Below are 20235 nucleotides of genomic sequence, written 5' to 3'. Positions count from 1 at the left end.
CCCAAGAGCTGCAGTTGGCAAGCTAGGAACCTAAGGCAGCCCACACTCTCATTTCGTTCTGAAAGACAGCAGCTGGCAGTAAAATGTCTCCTTGTTCTGTTCGGGTCATCAGCTGTTTGGATAGGGCCCACTCCCATTAGAAAGGTCAATCTTCTTCTCTCTGGCTGTGAATTCAAATGTTCATCTCACCCAGAAACCTTCTCAAAGATATACCCACAATAATGCTGGGCCCATCTCTAGGTACCTCATGGCCCTTGTCAAGTTGACACATAATATTAACCGTGACACCTCTTGGCTAGCATGCTCAGGCCTGGACTGGGTGAAAGATAAGCCACCCCTACCCCCAGGGTATATGTTTAGAGAGGCACCCATCCCCTTGGCTCATACAGGCATCCCAAGTACCTCCCTGGCCCAAATTCACTTCTGGCCCAGTGTCCTACCCAAACAGGTAGATTCCATCACCTCTCTTACATTTGGGGGCCAGGGCCGGGCATGGGGAGACAACTTTCCACAGTTAAAGAAATACCATTCAAACAAAGCCTTGGGTAAGCAAAGCCTTTCAAGGAACTTATAGCAAAAGTAAAAAAATGTTTAAATGTCTGAAATATTGAAAAAAAAAAAGATGGATGCCAGTTGTTTCTGTTATATTGAATGGAATGAAAATCCACTGGATTTTCAACAGAAAATTATTGGGTAATTGCCTGGTAATTGGAATAATATCCATTAAATAGGCTTCTGTTTGTTTTCATTAAAAGGTAAATGCAGGCCGGGCGGTGGTGGCGCACGCCTTTAATCCCAGCACTCGGGAGGCAGAGTCAGGCGGATCTCTGTGAGTTCGAGGCCAGCCTGGGCTACCAAGTGAGTCCCAGGAAAGGCGCAAAGCTGCACAGAGAAACCCTGTCTCGAAAAACCAAAAAAAAAAAAAAAAAGGTAAATGCATTTTAAAAATAGGGTCCATTGTAGCCCAGGCTTGCTTCAAATTCAACATATAACTGAAGGTGACCTTGAACCTCTGATTCTCCCATCTCTAGAATCTGGGTGCTGTGTGGTGATATTTTATTTGTACTGAAATGTGATTTTATTTGTATGTTAATAAATAAAGTTGCCTGGGGGTCAGAGCTAATAGCAAACCATAGCAGAAGCCGGGTGGTGGTGGCGCACACCTTTAATCCACATCACATGACAGGCAGATCTGTGTGTGTTCAAGGATACAGCCAGCATGGAGACACACGCCTTTAATCTCAATACCAACCATAGAAGACCTGGAGGTCTGTATAGACAGGCAGTGACGAGGAGGTCATGTGGTTGGTATGAGAAGGCAGAACAGAAAGTCAATAAAAAGACAGATACACAGGAAGTAGGTCTCTTGCTGAGGGGAAGGACAGCAGCGGCAGTGAAGGGTAAGAAAGGGTTTTTAGCTCTTAGCTACTGCTCTGACCTCTTGGGCTTTCAACTCTGCATTTGGCTCTGTGTTTCTATTTTAATGAGATGGTTACATCTACAGTGCTGGGATTATAGACTTGGGCCACCTTGCCTCGTTTATGAAGTACTGGAGATTTGGACCTACGCCTTCCTCCAAGCGAGGCAAACACTTTACCAACTGAGCGACCTTGCCAGCCTGCAAAAGCATTTCTATAAAATCATAAACACAAGTCTTTTGTGCATCATATAAAGATGTACAACTATTGAAGATTAGGTTTGAACTGTTTTCCTTTTGGCTAAACACCATTCGTGATCAGTTACCAGTTACTCTTCCTGTTTGGATTATCTAAAATTTCGTGGGTGCATGGTGAAAACAAGTCATTGAGAGGGCCAAAAGGACTTAATGAGATAACATACATGAAAGTGAATTTAAACTATGGCATAATAAAAATGAGAGGTGTCTACCACGATGAACAGGATAAGAGTATAACCTCTTTTTTGTTGTTGGTTTGTTTTTCAAGACAGGGTTTTCTCTGTGTAGCCCTCATTGTCCTGGAACTCACTCTGTAGACCAGGCTGGCCTTGAACTCACTGAGATCCTTCTGCCTCTGCCTTCCAAGTGCTGGGATTAAAGACGTGCACCACCACCACCCACCTGATAATATAACCTCTTAATCTGAGAGAAGCGTATCTATTTCTACCCCTAGATTTATGAGTGGATGCTTCCTCAGATCCCGGACAGCATGGGACATGCAAAAAATAACCCCCTGAGCTCAAGGATGCAGATATTAAAGAAGCCAGGAAGGTTTATTACTCAATGAGAAAGAAATCTTCAGAATTTATGACAGGCATCCAATCTGGAGATGAGTGGATCATGCATCCATTTGGCTTCTGATCTACATCTTTCTCAGGTGGTTTGATATCTCTACGAAGGAAGCTGCCTTTTAAAGAATTATTTGAGGGCTAGGGGTGGGGTTCAGTTGATAGACTACTTTCCTAGCATGCATGATGCCCTGAGTTTGATTTCCAGCTTCGAATAAAACCAGGTATATACACTTATAATCTTAGCACTTGGGAGGTAGAGACAGGAGGATGAGAAATTCAGCTATATATTGAGTTCGAGGCCAGCCTGGGCGACATAAGACACTGTCTCAAAACCAAAATTGTTTGGATGAACAAGTTGTACAATGTTTATAGGATGATGATGAAAAGCTGAAATAAAATATACCTATGACCCATTCATCTGACTGCCTGGGTTCAAACCCATGCCCTGCAGGTGACCAATGTGTGACCTAGAGAAAAAGTATGCAATTTCCTTGGACCTCATTCTTCACTTGCACTGAATGTAAAGAGATAAAAATAAAATTTCCAGGCCGGGCGGTGGTGGCGCACGCCTTTAATCCCAGCACTCGGGAGGCAGAGCCAGGCGGATCTCTGTGAGTTCGAGGCCAGCCTGGTCTCCAAAGCGAGTTCCAGGAAAGGCGCAAAGCTACACAGAGAAACCCTGTCTCGAAAAACCAAAAAAAATAAATAAATAAATAAATAAAAAATAAAATAAAATTTTCAACCCATAGAATCGATTGAAGTGTTAAGAGAAAGAGTTCAGGTAAATTGCTTAGCTCACCCACAGCTGCTGCCCAGTGAATGTCGGTTATTGCTATCATGATACCATTAAGTCATATGAAACCACTGATTTTTGACATCCTGGCCAGCGAGATGGCTTGGAGGATAAAAGGCACTGATTGCTAAGCCTGGCGATCTGAGTTCGATCCCCAGGCCCCACCTTATAGAAGAAGACAATTCACTCCTGAAAGCTGTGCTCTGACCTCCACACATGCCCCGTGGCTTGCCTCCCCTCCCCCCGCCCCCCACAAACACACACACACAATATAATAAATGTAATAAAAATTAGAAAAAAATCTTTAAAATGGCAAGTTCAAGTAAATCATCAGCCAAGTTATGAAAGTCTCTTCTGACAATGTCTGGTCAGGAGGCTGTCTTAAAATCATGCAGCGCACAGTGGGATACCCTGTAGATGAGTGCAATATAGTATTCAAATAATAAAAACAAAGATTCGGGAAAATATGGGTTTCAAAGAGCACAAGCTGCAATTTGATCACGGATTTTGACTACCTCATTGTGTATCCTGGTTCTACTGTCGGCTAGCTGTGGCCTCAGGCACGTTATCTGACCTTGTAGAACTTAGTTGTTGTTTTGTAAAATGGGGATAATAGTATGGTTATGGGAAGTAAATTAGATAATTTTTTTTTCCGAGACAGGGTTTCTCTGCGTAGTTTTGGTGCCTGTCCTGGATCTCGCTCTGTAGACCAGGCTGGCCTCGAATTCACAGAGATCCACCTGGCTCTGCCTCCCGAGTACTGGGATTAAAGGCGTGTGCCACCACCGCCCGGCAGTTTCTTTGGTTTTTAATCTCTTCCTTTTTCTTCCATGGCTCCTCCTTGTAAGGGATTTATTTATTTTTATTTTATGTGTACAGGTGTTTTGTTGCATATATGTCTGTGGCACCACGTGCATGTCTGATGCACATGGAGGCCAGTAGAGAGCATCAGAGTCCCTGGGACTGGAGTTACAGATGGTTATGAGCTGCCATGTGAATGGGGGAGATCGAACCCGTGTCCTCTGGAAAATCAACCAGTACTCTTGACTGCTGAGCCATCTCTCCAGCCCCCACCTCCTTCTTTATCACACAAATATTACAGAACAAAAGATGTTTTCAAAATCCTATAAACTAATTTCCAATTCTAGCAAACAAACAACAAAGAAACAAAAAACAACTCTTTGCTTATCAGAGCATAATGAGTAAAGTCCTAGTGAGTTCCATCCTGGGAGAACTTTGTACTTTTCATAAAAGTATACAAGTCAAGGTTGAAGAAATATAAAGCTGATTACACCAAGTGGCAAGTTTGGCACAGAGAAAGGACAATTTGAAAGGAAGGGGAGCCTATGGTCCAGTCTCAAATGAGAAAGAGGTTAAATGTTTACCCTCAGGCTCCAGAAACAGGGAGCAAGATTGGAACCAGGGATTTTATATGGGATCCACCCAGGCATCCCAGCAGAGCTCTAATTGGGATCCGGAGTTTGGATGTGCTTCTGGTTGTCTGTGATGCCCTCCATCACCCATGGGAAGGTAGAGTTGTTTTTTAATGCAGTTGCTTAGAAGATAGACAAAGATTACTAGGAGAGTTAAGGCCTGATTCTAATGCTGGGGTTTGACATCTATGGGGACCTGAGCTGCAGGAGCAGGCTCAAGGTACCAAGAGACAAAGTTCAATGTCAAACCATAGAAAGGGGTAGACTCATTTTCCCCCCACATAATGGCAAGTTGCTCTGTGGCCCCAAAGGCCTGTGAAGAATAGACCCCAGGTTGGCTGGCTCTGTGATCACTGCTGAAAGAGTGGGAACAGCTTGCCCAGGTCTGGGAAGCAACCTGGCACTGTGATAAGAGGTCAAAACATCTCCATCCAGGATGGGGTTTTGTGGAGCCATGGTAACAACTAGCAGATCCCCGCTGGGGAAGAAGCAGAAGAAATTAAACAACTTGAGGGTGTAAACGCAAGTGGGATTCTGTACACCAGTGATTCTCAGCCTTCCTAATGTTGAGACTCTTCGGTACAGTTCCTCATGTCATGGTGACCCCCAACCATGAAGTTATTTCATTGCAACTTCATAACTAATTTTTCTACCATTATGAGTCGTAATGGAAACATCTGTGTTTTCTGATGGTCTTAGGTGACCTCTGTGAAAGGGTTGTTTGACCTCCAAGGGGGTTGTGACCCACAGGTTGAGAACAGCTGCTGTAGAGGCTGGAGCTATTCAGTTTGTACTAGGAAGACAGGCCATGATCCCTTATGAAAAGCAACTGTGTTTGACACACACACAAAAAAGAAAACCTTTTAAAAAGCCCTGTCGTTGTGAGAGCCCCACCAGAGCCTAAGCACTGAGTGCTCTGACACTTTGGGGTAAGGTTGGAGGAGCCCTCCAGTCTCTTCCAGTGGCTGACTGGCTCCTTTGAATCATACATTCAGAAAAGGCAAAGCCAACATCAAACGCACAAGGAAAGATGACCTTACATTTGACCCCTCTCTGCATTAGAGCACTGTTTAAGCCAAAGAAATGGGTCATTAATATGTAATGAAATCATTCCTGTCTTTAGTTGACAATTAGTCAGTTCTTAAATATATCGTGAGCTATAATGATATCAGTGGCCGAAATATGAGCAACTTCCAACATGCTAAAGGTGTTAATGAGCTACTGAAATGAGTAGCAGCCGGAAGACACCACACCTAAGGCTCAAAAAAATGTCAAGATGGAAAACAACCCCCAAGAAAAAACTTCACTTTGCTTTACGTGATGGCAACATAAACTCAATCTTCCATTCTAATCAGCTTCTAAGTGGAAATAGAAGTGAATATGATAAATTATTAGTAATTGATATTCATTAATAATAATTAATATAAAACTGTAAAACCAAACACCGGAGTGTTCTACAAGTCTGCAGGGGACCCTCTGGTTACACCAGAAGTAAAAGATGTCCCCTGGACTTAGCTTCAGAATCCTCCTAGTGATCCAACCATAGCCAAGACCGACATGGTCCTTGGAAACAAGGCACCTCACCAGGTTTGTTCAGGCTCATCTCTGGCTTCCACAAACTAGTTTGCCATGAGTAGTTTCAGATGGCTTCCCTAGGAGGGCTGATTTGCTCTGCCCCCTAGTGACAATGGTGACCCTGGTCATGTCCATGTCCAAGATTTTATGACAAGTGGAAGGCAGAATTCACAAGGCTCAAGGCCATGCAAGTCATGAAGAGGAGCAAACCTTGTTCCACATAGTATGTCACAGTTTTATGAAACTCAGGGCACAACCCCGAAGAACATCAGGAATGCCATGTTTAATTGGCTCCCCCTCTGCCGGGCCAATGCTCCCTCCCCAGAACTTACTGTGCCTTGTTCATCCTGCAATTGAAAAATGTTTAGAGTGTGTTGCTATTACTTTGGGTCATATCTGTTTCCATACTGGACTGTGAACTCCATGAGAGCAAGCTTTACATTCATTCACTCTGATCTTCTTAGTGTTCTTCATAGCCATGGGCATTAGGTAGGACCTTAATAAACATTGACCTGAGGTCAAAAGAAGGGAAGGAAAGGACAGGAAGGAGTCAGCCTTCAAAACTTGGTATTTGTCATTCACATCACGTCTTAAGTCCAGTTTCAAATTTTCAAGGCTCTACCAGACTTTGCCATCTGGTGTGAAATATACCCACAGTTTCTGAACGGAATCTAATTGTCTTTGCACCTCAAATGCTGATCCTCTGATTACATGACTATCCACTAAGCCACCTGAAGTCATCTTCTGTCCCCTTGTTTCCATTAATGCCATGTCCAGTGAGTGATACTGAGCAAGGACAGGAATCCGCCCCTCCCTCCACTGCCTGCCTGGCTTTTGGCCCTCCTCACCTTCTGTGACATCTCATCAAATACTTTCTGAAGTGTCCCCAAGTCTCCAGTCAGACTTCCATCTGTCCAACATTATCCCCCACTCAAACACCACACTATTTAGTTTAAAATTTTCAATGCCCCCACCTCCATTTGTTGTCTACAAGATAATGTCAACTATGGCATGCAGGTAACTATCATGGCCTTTCCTAAGCTTACTCTTTCAGACCCACATTCCTCAGTTTCTATCCTATAAGCTCTGGCCGTTCATAATAATTGTCATTCTGCACACACACCAAGGATTCTCACGTCTGCGTACCTTCCTATGGGTTCTTCATGATAACTAGAGTGCACATCTCAACCACCTTTGTTTGAACACTCCCTGCCTCCTCTGCGTCTTTCCAGATGCTACTCAGATCTTCCTGCTTAGCAATGTCTTCGCTAGAATGTAGACACTTGTACATTTATCTGGGGTTGTGGTCTCATAGCGCCTTCCTCAGCATATTGGCAGAAACCACAGCTGCCCCATTTGGACTCCTTTGCAAATGGCGTGAAGGAGCTTTCTCCAAACAGGGTAACTTTGTGTCCGAGTATAAAGACTGAGAAGTGAAATGTGGGCTGGATTTCAGCCCCCACTGACCTCTTTGATTAGACTCTCAAGTGCAAAGAAACATTTTATCCACGTTGACCCTGAGAACATATCACCATTGTTAGAGTCGCCTTAGGAATGTCTGTGTCTTTCCTGTAACTGGTGACTTCTTGAAAGCAGTTGTAGCAATTAAAATGTATGTTTCCTGGACTTGGACACACAAAGCATTGATGTGTCCTTTGAACTGTTGATTTTTGGAATGAGTAGACATTCCAAAAACTATCAAAGCAGATATGAATAAGGTCTCTGGACCACAAAAAGAAAAAATTTATGTTTCTTATATGCAGAAGTATTTTTAGCAGTCTACTCTTAAGTAAATAACTTGACTTTTTTATACCTCCATGTCCTTTTTATAACCTCAGGAGAGCAAGGGTGCCTACCCATAATGCTTTCAACGTCAAAGTTCTCCCCTAGGCTGCTGCATTCGCACACTTAGCTCCCCCCCACCCCGTGGCCCCATTTCAGGGGCTTGTAGAACTCTTGGAACTATGGGTTAGCTAGCAGAAGTGGGTCGCTCTGTGTGTGTGTGTGTGTGTGTGTGTGTGTGTGTGTGTGTGTGTGTGTGTGGCGGGGGGGGGGACTTTGAAGGTGGTATTTTCTTCTGGTTGCAGCTCTACTCATCTGGTCCAGATGTTCTAAGATGGGAAGGGCTTCTGTCATCAGGAACTCCACTAGGCCAAGAATGAGCCAAGACAACCCCCTCACAGTAATGAAAATAGCAACTAATGCAGTACTATAGGGGTGTTCTGAGGATCTGGTGAGAGGTGATCCAGAAAGGGTTCACAAGAGTCCCCGACAAAGGATTCCACTAAGGATTGGCTTCTGTTTCTCTAGGTGCTGGCAATGAGCCCAGGGCCTTGTGGATGCTAGGCAAACACTCTGCCACTAAGCTACACTCTAGGCCACTGTTGACTATTACTATTATTGACCCAGACTCAGCAAACAGGGATCCTCATGCAAATGCTTTGAAACCTAGCAGTAAATATAACCATATTGGAGGGAACGAATCCTGCTGCCTTGTCTTCCAAAACTGGAGCTAGAGCGTGTGTTCTGTACAAAGACGCAAGTTGCCATTCATGTTCAGTGACTGAAGATGTTGGAGTTTTGAGATACACTCACACGGGAGAATTTGGTAGGGTTCAGATGTAACTGAAACCACAGCCCTGAGAGATAAAAGCGCCAGAGCCCTGGATTGGCGGTGTGACCTCTCCAATGTTTCTCCACTTCACCTTGACCAAACATCCTGCCTCATGTCCTCCTCTACGGGCCCCTCCCAAGCCCCGGATTCTTTCTTCCATGTGCGAAGACCCAGACTCAGGCAGAATGTGCTTCTCTCCCAAAATGTACGTATGCAACTCCTTTGACTCTCCTATTGCCAGACCTTCTTCCTAAGCCTTCCTCCTCCCCCAACTGATTAGTTTCATGAACATCCTTCCTATTGTCACAAGTCTTCCATAGACGAGCCATACCCTCCTGCTCCCCCAGCCCAAACTGGCTGCTTCCTCCTCTGTGTTCCCAAAGCTCTGTGGTCACAGCTCTGTTTAGTATTTACACTGACGTACTAAGTTTAAGTACTTTCCTAAGGGATCTGGGCCCTAACTGCCTGGGCTTGGATCCTGCCTTACTCTGCTGTTTATTAGTGGTGTGATCATTGCCTTTCCATGCCTCGGTTGCCTTATCTGTGCAGTGACAGTGATAATTAGACATGCCTCCTTTATTCGTCCAGCATAGAATTATCAACCATGCGCTAGGAGCCAGGATGTTCTGGCCTCGGGAGATACACAGTAAACACAACCGAGTTCTTGCTTTCGTGAACTTGCGTGGAACGGGGAGCCAGGCGATTAAGGCCAAACGTAACCAACCAAGCACCGCCATCATTCTCCGGTGAGAACGCGTGCTCGGTAGGGAACAGAGTGCCGGTTGTTGTAGGAAAGCCTCTCCAAGGAGGCACCATTGACCAGAGGTGTAAGAGAGGGTAGTCACGAGAGGGCCATGCAGGGTTCTGAAGGGAGTGCGTTCTGAGCGAAAGGAATTTCACGTACGGAAGTCCGGAGGTGGGGAAGGCAGGCGCTTCGGGGTGGTGTGTGTGTGTGTGTGTGACAGAGAGGCTGAAGGGCCACTGAGTGAGGCACAGGAAAGGACAAGTGACCCCTTATTCTTAGCACCACAACTTCCAGATTTGTATCAACTAAATCTTTCTCCAGTCTATTTTCCCTCCCCTTCATCCATGATCTTCTCCTCTGTTCCCAGATGTCTTTGCAGCCCAGATCCCTTAGGAAAGTACTACCAAGATAGCATGAGGCTGTCCAGTACTCTACGCTTCTTCAGTGACTGGCTGGCCATTGTCTACAGACAAAGTCACCTGGGATCAATTCCTGCCCCACTTCTACATCATACTACACACTCTAGCCACCCGAGAGACCAGAGACCCAGACATTTCTGGTCTCTATTTCTCATCCCCAGCTGTTTCCTTTGACCTCTCTTTGCTCAGTTAACTCAGTAGGCATATGTAGTTTTGCCTCTGCACTCATGTGATTCCTTGCGGATGCCTCAGAACTTCTGCAACATCACGTGCCACATTCCAAGTATCATCCATGTGACCTGTTTATACTTCTGACTTTTTAAGTAGGTGCTCAATTTTCTTGAGAGTTCTTGATCACGTATTTCTCCCAAAGCATGCTCTGAGTACTGGACAAGCCACAGAGACTACAGCCTTTTTTTTCTCACATTGTTAGCTTAAGCTCTCACCCATAAACTGTTTTGTCTCGGGCCATACCATGGCGCCGCATGTGAGATTTTACTCTGAGGGCTGGGTTTTAAATGCTGCCTGACCATTTCCCAGATTCATCAAATTTATCCATTGAGGTAGTTTGGATAGGAATGACCACCAGAAACTCATGTATTAAAATGCATGGTCATTGGAGAGTGGTGCTACTTGACAGGATTAGGAGGTGTGGCCTTGTTGGAGGAGGTGTGGCCTTGTTGGAGGAGGTGTGGCCTTGTTGGAGGAGGTGTGGCCTTGTTGGAGGAGGTGTGGCCTTGTTGGAGGAGGTGTGGCCTTGTTGGAGGAGGCCTTGTTGGAGGAAGTGTGCCACTTGGGGTGAGCTCTGGGGTTCCAGATGCTCAAGCCAGGCCCAGTGTCTCTCTCTCTTCCTGCTGCCTGCAGATCGGGATGAGAAGGCTCCTTCCCCAGGACCATGTCTGCCTATGTGCCACCATGCTCCCACCTTGAGGATAAGGGACCAAGCCTCTGAAACTGTAAGCCAGCCCCAATTAAACGCTTTCCTTTCCAAGAGTTGCTATGGTCCTGGTGTCTCTTCACAGCAATAGAACACTGACTAAGGCATCCATAAAATCCCAACCAGAGATAAAATTCAGAGCTCAGAAGTACCATCCACATGACTATCTGAGGAAAACAGGGAAGAAGAAGAAGAGTAAAAGTTCTGGGATTCTACTGTGTTTTAAACATTAATAAATTAAAGAAAAACAAATATTAGAAGAGTCAACCATATGTTAAATGAATCTACATACAGTGTTCAATTTCCCATTCTTTAAATGGGAAGGCCACCTGCCAGACTTGATTACTGCCCTGTGTCTACTTTTCTTCATATTTACAGGATAATTGTAGAACTGAAAAGGCAGGCCAACTCACTTGTTTTCTTTAAATTAACACACTCTTTCCTTATTTAAGCTCCCCTTTGTGGTTGAGACTCCATTAGGAAATTCATTTATTATGTTCTATTCCCTTAAAAAGCTATTTTAAAGATTTGTTTATTTTTATTTTTATAGGTGTATGAGTGTTTTGCCTGGATGTATGTGTGTGCACTACATGCCATAGAGGCCAGAAGAGGGTATGGGATCCCCTGGAATTGGAGACATTTGTGAGCCACCATATAAGTGCTAGGAACCAAACCTGGGTCCTCTGGAAGAGCAGCAACTGCCCTTAACCACTGAGCCACCTCTCCAGCCCCATAGAAGCTAATTTTTTTTATAGTTTCATGTCTATATAATCAAAATCAGGGGGCTGGGGGGGGAGACAAGGAGGAAGAAAGACAGAGAAGAGAAATCATTGCAAATTTTTTCCAAGGGCTTCTAGAGAAAAGTGCTGAATTCAGGTGATGGAGAAGACATCAGCCATTCAGCAGATAAACAAAATGTACTCAGTGCATCCCCAGCATAAATGTGCAAGATAATGAGTGATGCCTCTCAAAGGAAGGGGAAACAGACGAGAGACAAACCACATGAGTGGTTTCTACTTTCTGTTCCTTCACACCAAGCTCCCTCCTCTACCTTTTGACCTTTAACTCTTCTTCATTGGGTGCCCATTACCCTTCAGATATGAGGTGAAGTCCTGCACAGTCACGGGGAACCTGCCTTCGCCTTTGGGACCTCCAAGCATCTGGGAATCCCGACTTTTCACTTAGGATTTTTGTCAGTGACTGATCTGACTCACCCATCAGGGAATTAATTCACACAGCACCTGCTTAGAGAACCTCACTCCTCCCTAGAAGGAAAAGGGATGGATTTCTTTGTTGCTCTCAGTCTACATGGGAGAACAATGCCCATTCCTTCAGGTCCCTAGGCATGTAAGCATGTTATTCTCACATCACTTGAGAGAGTTAGCTAGACCACTGTGGTCAACAACGAGGCCCTGATCCAATGAGGCACCCTCTGGAGCTCACATCACAGAATGAGAATCACTGTCATGAAACTCAGCTTCCCCAAATTCATTTCCTCCACACACCCCTCTTAGTTATCAGGGGTAGATAGATTAAATGAGCTTAACCTAAAATTAAAGACATTTCTGCTTCACCATAGAAATTTAAAATACCTTTATTTGTGCAAGTAGTTCAAAGCCAGGACTAAGCAGAAAGGATGCCAGTGAAGTGTTTGTTTATGCGCTTTCACACCACCATGGAAGGGAGACATAACAGAGTTTACATTTATGCCATGTAGACCTCTACAGAACCAGATGTGGCTCTCAAGGTAACTTGTAACTCATCTCCTCTAAGCTATAAAGCCCCTCCCCCTTTTTTTCTGGCAAATGTTTGAGAAACTGCTGTTTTCTATCAGCAGATACAGCAGATGGCTGGCATATGCCTGCTTTGCTAAATGAAACGGGATCTCTGCAGAGTTACTCTCTGATCCCCACTGGCATGCCCACAACACAGCGTAAAAGACCAGGGCACAGCGGAGTCTTAACACGAAAGGTTTAAAGTCGTCCTTTTGAGACGTGTACCTCCTTTAAAACAAAACAAAACACGTCCACGGTATGGAAAATGTATTCACCATTTTATTCTTTTGAAGTAGTGGAACAGGGGTGAGAAAACAGGGCATTTCCCTCATTTGGTGATGGAAAGACACACTAACATTGGAGGGTAAAGTCCCAGGAGTCCTAAGACATGCAACCACTAGGTTGGAGCTACTCAAGCAATCCTAACTCCATTAGGAGAAAATGTGGACAGGGATCTAAACAAGACTGTTATCATAAATGTGGGGTTGCAAAGGGATGCTTCAGAGTGTTCTTGTGGTGAAGCTAGGGGAAGGTCTTTTGAAGATAGAAAGGATGTTCTTAAATTAAAATTCACCCCCTGTTGCTGTTCTTTGATTTTCATCAGGGGGGAAAGCCCCACTTGACTACAGGTCTCTGGAACGCAGCCACTCCAATGGGAAACCCGAGGCTGCAAAGGGCAGCTCACGTTTCACCGGGCCAGTGTTGCATCATCTCAATCCTGCCTTGGGAACAGGCTCTCTGGCATGGTGAAGGCACTTGACTGACGGAATGGACCATCTAGTTGTTACTACCGAAACGAATCTGTACAATCATTCTCTTTTCTTAAAAGCGATTAGCCAGCACCCGAGTCGGCCGTCCGAGAAATGGCCCGGGTTTTGTTTTCATCCTTTTTCAATGGTGATTTCCTCCTTTTAAAACTGAGTCTGGGTGTGACTGACTGGATTCACTTATAAGGCAAGTCCGTACAAAGATGTCATGCTTTCTGTGTACTTTATTCCCTATTATTTTAAGTGACTAGTAACTAGTTAGTAATTTCAATAATTCAAGACTGTTTTCAGTTCATAGGGAGCTAATGAGGATCACTGATTTATCTATAGTTAATTTTCCATGCTAGAAATGCCTCCTTTGATACACTGTGACTTCAGCATATTTATTATCTATTCTTGTTTTGGGTGATACAGAGGACTAGCCCCCAATTTTTTTTTTTTTTTTTTTTTTTTTTTGCAATCAGTGCTTGACTATTGGGTTATTCATCCCGTCCAATATTTTCTATTCTCAATGGTCATGCATAGCAGCAAAGGAGGGAGCCGGGGAGATGGCTCAGTGTATAAAAGAGTATTTGCTGCACAAACATGGGGACCTGAATTCATATCTATGGAAATGTAAAATGCCAGGTGTGGCTGTGTTTACTGGGTGGAGACAAGGGTTTCTGGGGACATGCTGGCTCTCAGCCTGGTTCCAGGTTCTGTGTGAGACCCTGCCTCAAGGCCTGGGCAGAGAGTGAGAGTGCAGGACACGCGATGTCCTCTGGCTTTTGCCCATGTGCCCATGTGTGCTCACACTATATACACTTAAGAATAATAAGTTAAGCCGGGCGGTGATGGCGCACGCCTTTAATCCCAGCACTCGGGAGGCAGAGGCAGGCGGATCTCTGTGAGTTCGAGGCCAGCCTGGGCTACCAAGTGAGTCCCAGGAAAGGCGCAAAGCTACAGAGAAACCCTGTCTCGAAAAAAAAAAAAAAAAAAAAAGAATAATAAGTTAAAAAAAACAACAACAAAGGAGCGTGTTTCTGCATTTTAGCCTGATAAAGTCAAGTCCTCTAAAATAGATACATCACTCAGACAGCAGGTATCTTAAAACATTTTGAAAACGACCACACCACTGGTTTCTAGTGGCTATACGAACTGACATGCTGTGCATTACCAAACACTTTCTCTAAGATCTGGACTACCTGGTTCTGATGGCTAGAGCCTGCCCCACAATTCAGATGATAGATCTGAAGTTCATATTGATTGATTATCTTCACCCAAAGCATGTCTAGTCCATGGACAGCAATTTCATCCCAGGCCTTGCTGTCCAACTAAGAAATTCAGACTTTTGGCCATAAAAAGAATGAAAATCAATGTTGACAGCTCAACATGATTTCACGAACTGTGGCCACCCACTCCCACCCCAATAAAAAAGAAAAAAGAAAGCAACATCTACTGTGGATATCTGTATGCTGTGAATGTGTTGCTCTGATTGGTTAATAAATAAAGTGATGATTGGCCAGTAACCAGGCAGGAAGTATAGGCAGGACAAAGAAAAAGGAGAATTCTGGGAACAGGAGGGCTGAGTGAGGGGACGCTGCCAGCTACTGCCATGAGAAGAAACATATAAAGATACTGGTAAGCCATGAGCCACGTGGCAAGGTATAGATTTTTTCAAAATGGGTTAATTTAAGATGTAAGAACTAGATAGCAAGAAGCCTGAGCAATTAGGCCAAAGAGTTTAAATAATATAAGCATCTGTGTGTTTATTTGGGTCTGAGTGGCTGCGGGCTGGACGGGACTGGAAAAAACTCCAGCTACAAACATCAAAATAGATACATCCAAAAATAATAAATAAATAATAAACCTCATTAAGTACTAGATTCATAGTGTCTTAATGTTGGCTGTATTATCACTAAAAGATCAAGTCTTTGTCAGCCTTATACATGAAGATCTACTCACAGGATCTACAAACCTTTTTGGCCTTACACCAAATTCGTTCATATGGAAATCAGCATTGATGTCCTAAAGTTAGAATTCAGATGTGTCTAACCAAACTTCCCATTAAAATTTTTACTTGAAAGCCTTGGGGTTTAGGAAGTGTTATTTTCCAAATAAAATGTTTAATTAGTGCCTAATTTAGAAAACCAAAATGGTTGTTTATGGTCTCTGCCTGTCTCAAATTTAAAGAACATGAATAAGGCACGGACACATTGAAAAGTAACAACCGTTAAACAGTTGTACACAACAGTAAAGGGGCTCTCGCCTTCATGACTACAAAGCCTTTCAGCCCAAACCTTTTGCAATGGAAACTCTTCTCAACTAAAAGCTTTTAGAAAAAGACCGGCCAGTAAATGAGTGTTTTATATGGAAGAGAAAATGGGGGCAAAGGTTCTTCTTACCCCCTGCACTCCCCCCACCACCCCCCTCCCCGCCAAAAGAAATGAAATTCAGGTAGAATGATTTCAGGCAGGGAAGCCTTCAAAAGCAGATTTTTGAGGGCCTCAGAAGCTGGTAAAATCACATAAACATTAGTGAGCTCTCTGGTCTCCATAGATGATTGCCTATAAAAACCACTTATTCTGCCATTTTCTTGAGTGACGTGGAGTATAGACATGATATGGGAAAATAGATATTAAGTATCTATGACATAGAACTTCATCCAATATGAGTTTAAACCCATCCAATACAAACCCATCCATTCATACACATCTAATATGAAATGAGTTTTTAGATCAACACATGCTCACTGCTGGGAAACCAAAATGTCACAGGACGTCTATGACCAGTGCTTACATTTTAGAAGATTGGAAGTTAGTCAGATGAAATTTCCTGTGACTGACAACCTATTTATAATGGAACCAAACAAAATGCACTATATCACAGACTAATTTGTTATTAAGAAATTTCCCATGGCCTCAAATGATGCCTAGACTAGCCATGTTATTGCTTCATCATATATTGCTGTGACCGCTGGATCTCTAAGTGACTTTACAGCTATACTTATATTCACCTTCATAATGGTTTTCTTAAGATTGGTTTCTGTGAATAAAATGCCCCCACTGTAAAGGCTCCATTCGAACCTCTCCCCACCCTGGTGGGACTGTTGTGCCAGGAGTTTCATGCTCTCACACAATGTAAGAGTCTGCATAATTCCCTCCATACTGAAAACACTTGCATGAGACCTGACCAGTTTCCTGCGGGAAAATGAAGCTCTTTGCAATTCCCCTGGAACTTCTCTGGAGCCAATCATAGGGTATGCTTTAAATGGCTCTCTCGACACTTTGGGTGACTGGACTCAAGATTTGCTAGAAATAGATGATTCCTTGTTGCTTTTACTAGGTCTTGTATCTTTAAAAAACAAAAACAAAAAACAAACAAACACCTTGGTCCACATGTTGTTAAAACAGCCAAAGCTTAAAATGCAATGAATCAGATCTGTTTTGTCTCTGCGGTGTTGAAATGTCTAAGTGTTTGATATCATTTGGATTAAATAACTAGATAATAGGGTTAACTTTTCATTTTTCATGTTTTGATGTGGTTTGGCTGTCACGATGGGTACCTTTCAAAATACTTAATTGATACTGAAGTCATTATTTCTCCCATCTTCAAGTTCCCCAGGCATTTCAAAATGTATGGTGCTGGAATCACATTATTTTAGGGAGCAAAATTGGTTATATTTAAATAAGATTTTAAAATACATTTCTTTTGGCATTATGGAGTTCTCCCCCATGCTACACTCTCCCATGCATAAGGAAAACACACATCAGATGCTGTGTAATGACCTGGAGTTACCTCTCCACAGAGAACAAAGTAACTTCTTGAGGTGATAACGCTGTTCTACATAAAGAGATAAGTCATACATTTAATCGACACCTAAGCAGAAGAAATAAAACACTAGACACTTCATCTTTAGCTGTTTCTGCCGTTTCCCCTAACCCCTTACAAGACAGTCGTGAGATTGCTGACTATGTGAATGCGTTTTATATTCAGCAAGAAGGCAGTATTTGCAAATAAGCAGTGACAGGCGATAGAGGAGAGAGCATGGCACTAAGCCTTTGCTTGTAACTCTCCAGAAGGTGTGCTTGTGCACGTGTGTGTGTGTGTGTGTGTGTGTGTGTGTGTGTGTGTGTGTGTATGTGTGTGTGTGTTGGGGAGCTTGGCATTTTCTACCATAATTTTTCAATTATGCGACCCTTTCACCTGATGGGCTGGGTGAGCGTTGAACAGCTTTCTAAAGCTTTTGATGGATCCATCATTCTGAACAAGTATCTTGAAATTATAGACTGTTGAGTGCAATAACAAGTGGTTAGCCACCAGGAAACAGACTTGGGCGAAAGAAAAGGAAACCATGAAAGGCCAGTTATTCATTAGCGATTGCACAATATTCCGAACTAAACTGCACATAAAGTCTCTATGAAGAGAGGATTGCAGGCAGGAAGAGGACAGAGGCTTCAGGGAAATCATCTGTGCAATGGGACCACAGCATCTATGACCCGGATCCACCAAACATCACCAGGAAGAGGACAGAGGCTTCAGGGAACACATCTGTGCAATGGGACCACAGCATCTATGACCCGGATCCACCAACCATCACTTAACAAAAAAACGCATAGCAATAGAAACATTGAAGATCTGGATGTGATCTATTTTCAAAGAAGATTTTAAAAAGAACAATACACACTGAGGATAAGAACACAGCTGAAATGGCCATGCCTGCACTGTAATAGGCAATTTCAGGGAACCAAAGTGGTTTCCTGATTTAGCATAGTTGCTTTTTATAAAGTGTTTTCTTGATTGCATTCTTCTTGAAAATGGCTATTTAAGCAATTTTAGAATTAAAAAAACCTGAAAATGTGCAGTTAATTATAATTACAATGGTTTTCATAGTAGACACAATTTTTTACCAACTAATGAGCAGAATTTATTACTTACCATTTGTCCTCCAGACAATTGTGCCACAGAAATTAAAGTCACACAAGCATCCTATCCTTCTCAAATTAGAGACCACTAATATTATCATGAAGATGTATACAAGGAGACACACAAAAGCCAATTACATGTTAAGTACTAAGAGGAATGCTTCATTAACATAGATTGGTTTTTCTTTTTTCATAGAAAAGCATTTTGAGTGGTCACTTTAAAAAAAAATCAATAGTCTTTGACTTTTAGAATTTTATTTTACTTCTTTTGAGTCTACGAACCTCTACCAGAAACATATGGCATCATACTTCTCAGATCAAAACTCAACCTATCAGCCTTTAAAAATGTGTGCCAAGAATACCTACAGACTTATTTGGTTATAAAGTATAAATAATATCACAAATGATTATCACTTAATATAGAAATTCTTTCAAATGTTTTCTTAGTTGTTTAATGATTATGGAAACAACCTGAAGACACCAAATCTTATTAAAATAGGGATTGTAGGCACATTGCCCCTTAGATTCTTCCATGTATTTGACAACTTTAAATACATTGGAACTGATCCCTTATTTGCTTTGGCAACCAGACAAGAACTGGTACAGAACTGTAAATGTTACTGCACCACACACCGTTATTATTGCTACTCACCACCGGAGACTAGAAATACCGAAGAACGCTTTTTCTCTCTTATCAGAACTTACCTGCCCCACAGCTTGCCAGGTAAAATTCATGGAGTGAATATTGACGGGAATGGCTGGCATTCTTTGTTGGGCTTTCCTGAAATCATGTGTGAAGGGGGCCATTTTCCCCTCCGAGACAATCAGAATATCCTCTTCAAACCCTGTGTGTAAGTAACAAACAAACTTATCAAACCGGACGCATTTCGAAGAGACAGGTGTTTCATGCAGAAAGCAAAAGCCTGAGAGAACCAGGGTAGGTCACTGCTGTTCACAGAGCACCTGCCTTTGGTACCAACATTAATAGAGTTATTTTCCGTCCGTCTGTGGTGAGAACCGGGCGTGCTAACACACACAGTGGAGTCATGCAGATGTTGGATTCCCCGTAAGCAACACCAGAATCGGGATGTTCGGTCGCCTTTGCTTCCCACACCCCCCCCCCCCCCCCAGAAGGAAACTCATAAACTTCCCAATGGAAGACATTGATTTTAAAAGGAGGGTGCAATCACCCTCGAAGTTAAGTTTTAAATCACACTCGGTGCATGCATGGAGAGACCGAGGACTGACTGGGAAGGTGCAAATGCAGGGCCTTACCTATGAGCACCCTCGCTTGATGGGCGTCGATCCACAGGTACAAGCTCTCCTCTGGCTGCCCGGCATCTGCTCTCAGGAGGAGCAGGCAAGGTAGGATGCTCCAGAACCGGAGCGCGAAAGCTGGGATAGCACTTCTCCTGGCCATGCTGCTGCTCAGGACCTTCTCTCTGGTGGTGCAACTCCTGCCGCAGCGACCCAACCTGCGCTTGTGAAGTTCGGGGGGTGGGGAGGTTGGCTGCAGCTGGCGGGGCTGGAGCGGTTCCCACTCAAAACGGATGGGGCTGCTGTGCAGTCTCCAGTCTCCGGTGCGAGTGAGCCTGGGAGAGCTGGAGAGGAGGGAGCAAGGAGGGAGTGGATGCGCGGCCACACCGAAGGAGGGGGCCCCTGGAGAGAGAGAGAGGTCCGCAGGGACACGATGCTGGCAGAGCTGGCGGTGCCAGCACGTCCCGCAGTGCCAGCAGCTCGAGGATCACACGCTGGAGGGAGGAACCGCGGGAACGCACGGCTGGCACCGGCGGGCGAGCGCTAAGAGTTGGTGAGGTGCATGCGGGAGGCCGCCACGAGGGGGCGCTGCGGGGGGCCGCGGGGGCGGGGCCGCGGTACCCGGGAGGCGGCCAGGCTCGCTCGCGCCAGGTGAGAAGAAGTGCGTGCTGAGCGCCCCGGGGGTTGTGTGATGGGGAAACAACCGAGAAAAAGCACCCAAGGGGATTTCTGGATCGTCACTCGATCCTTCTCCCGCCGGGAGAGACAT

General features: G+C 44.1%; 1 protein-coding gene across 1 annotated transcript in view; it reads right to left on the bottom strand.

Annotated features, from left to right (window-relative positions):
* Wif1 (WNT inhibitory factor 1) overlaps window positions 1-19994 on the bottom strand; it is a 65902-nt gene extending 45908 nt beyond the window's left edge. The window contains exons 1-2 of the mRNA XM_052753777.1: window positions 19485-19994; window positions 18915-19054 (exon numbers count right to left, since the gene is read on the bottom strand). Coding sequence (XP_052609737.1) covers window positions 18915-19054; window positions 19485-19629 — 285 coding nt within the window. The 5' untranslated portion in view covers window positions 19630-19994. The remainder of the gene's footprint in view (window positions 1-18914; window positions 19055-19484) is intronic.
* Between the last annotated feature and the right edge of the window lie 241 nt (window positions 19995-20235).

This window comes from Peromyscus californicus, unplaced genomic scaffold, assembly GCF_007827085.1.
Source record: "Peromyscus californicus insignis strain IS unplaced genomic scaffold, ASM782708v3 Scaffold_24__1_contigs__length_46423439, whole genome shotgun sequence".
NCBI classification, from domain to species: domain Eukaryota; kingdom Metazoa; phylum Chordata; class Mammalia; order Rodentia; family Cricetidae; genus Peromyscus; species Peromyscus californicus.
Note: the sequence above shows the minus strand (reverse complement) of the source record. Positions and strands in the feature narration are given on the sequence as shown.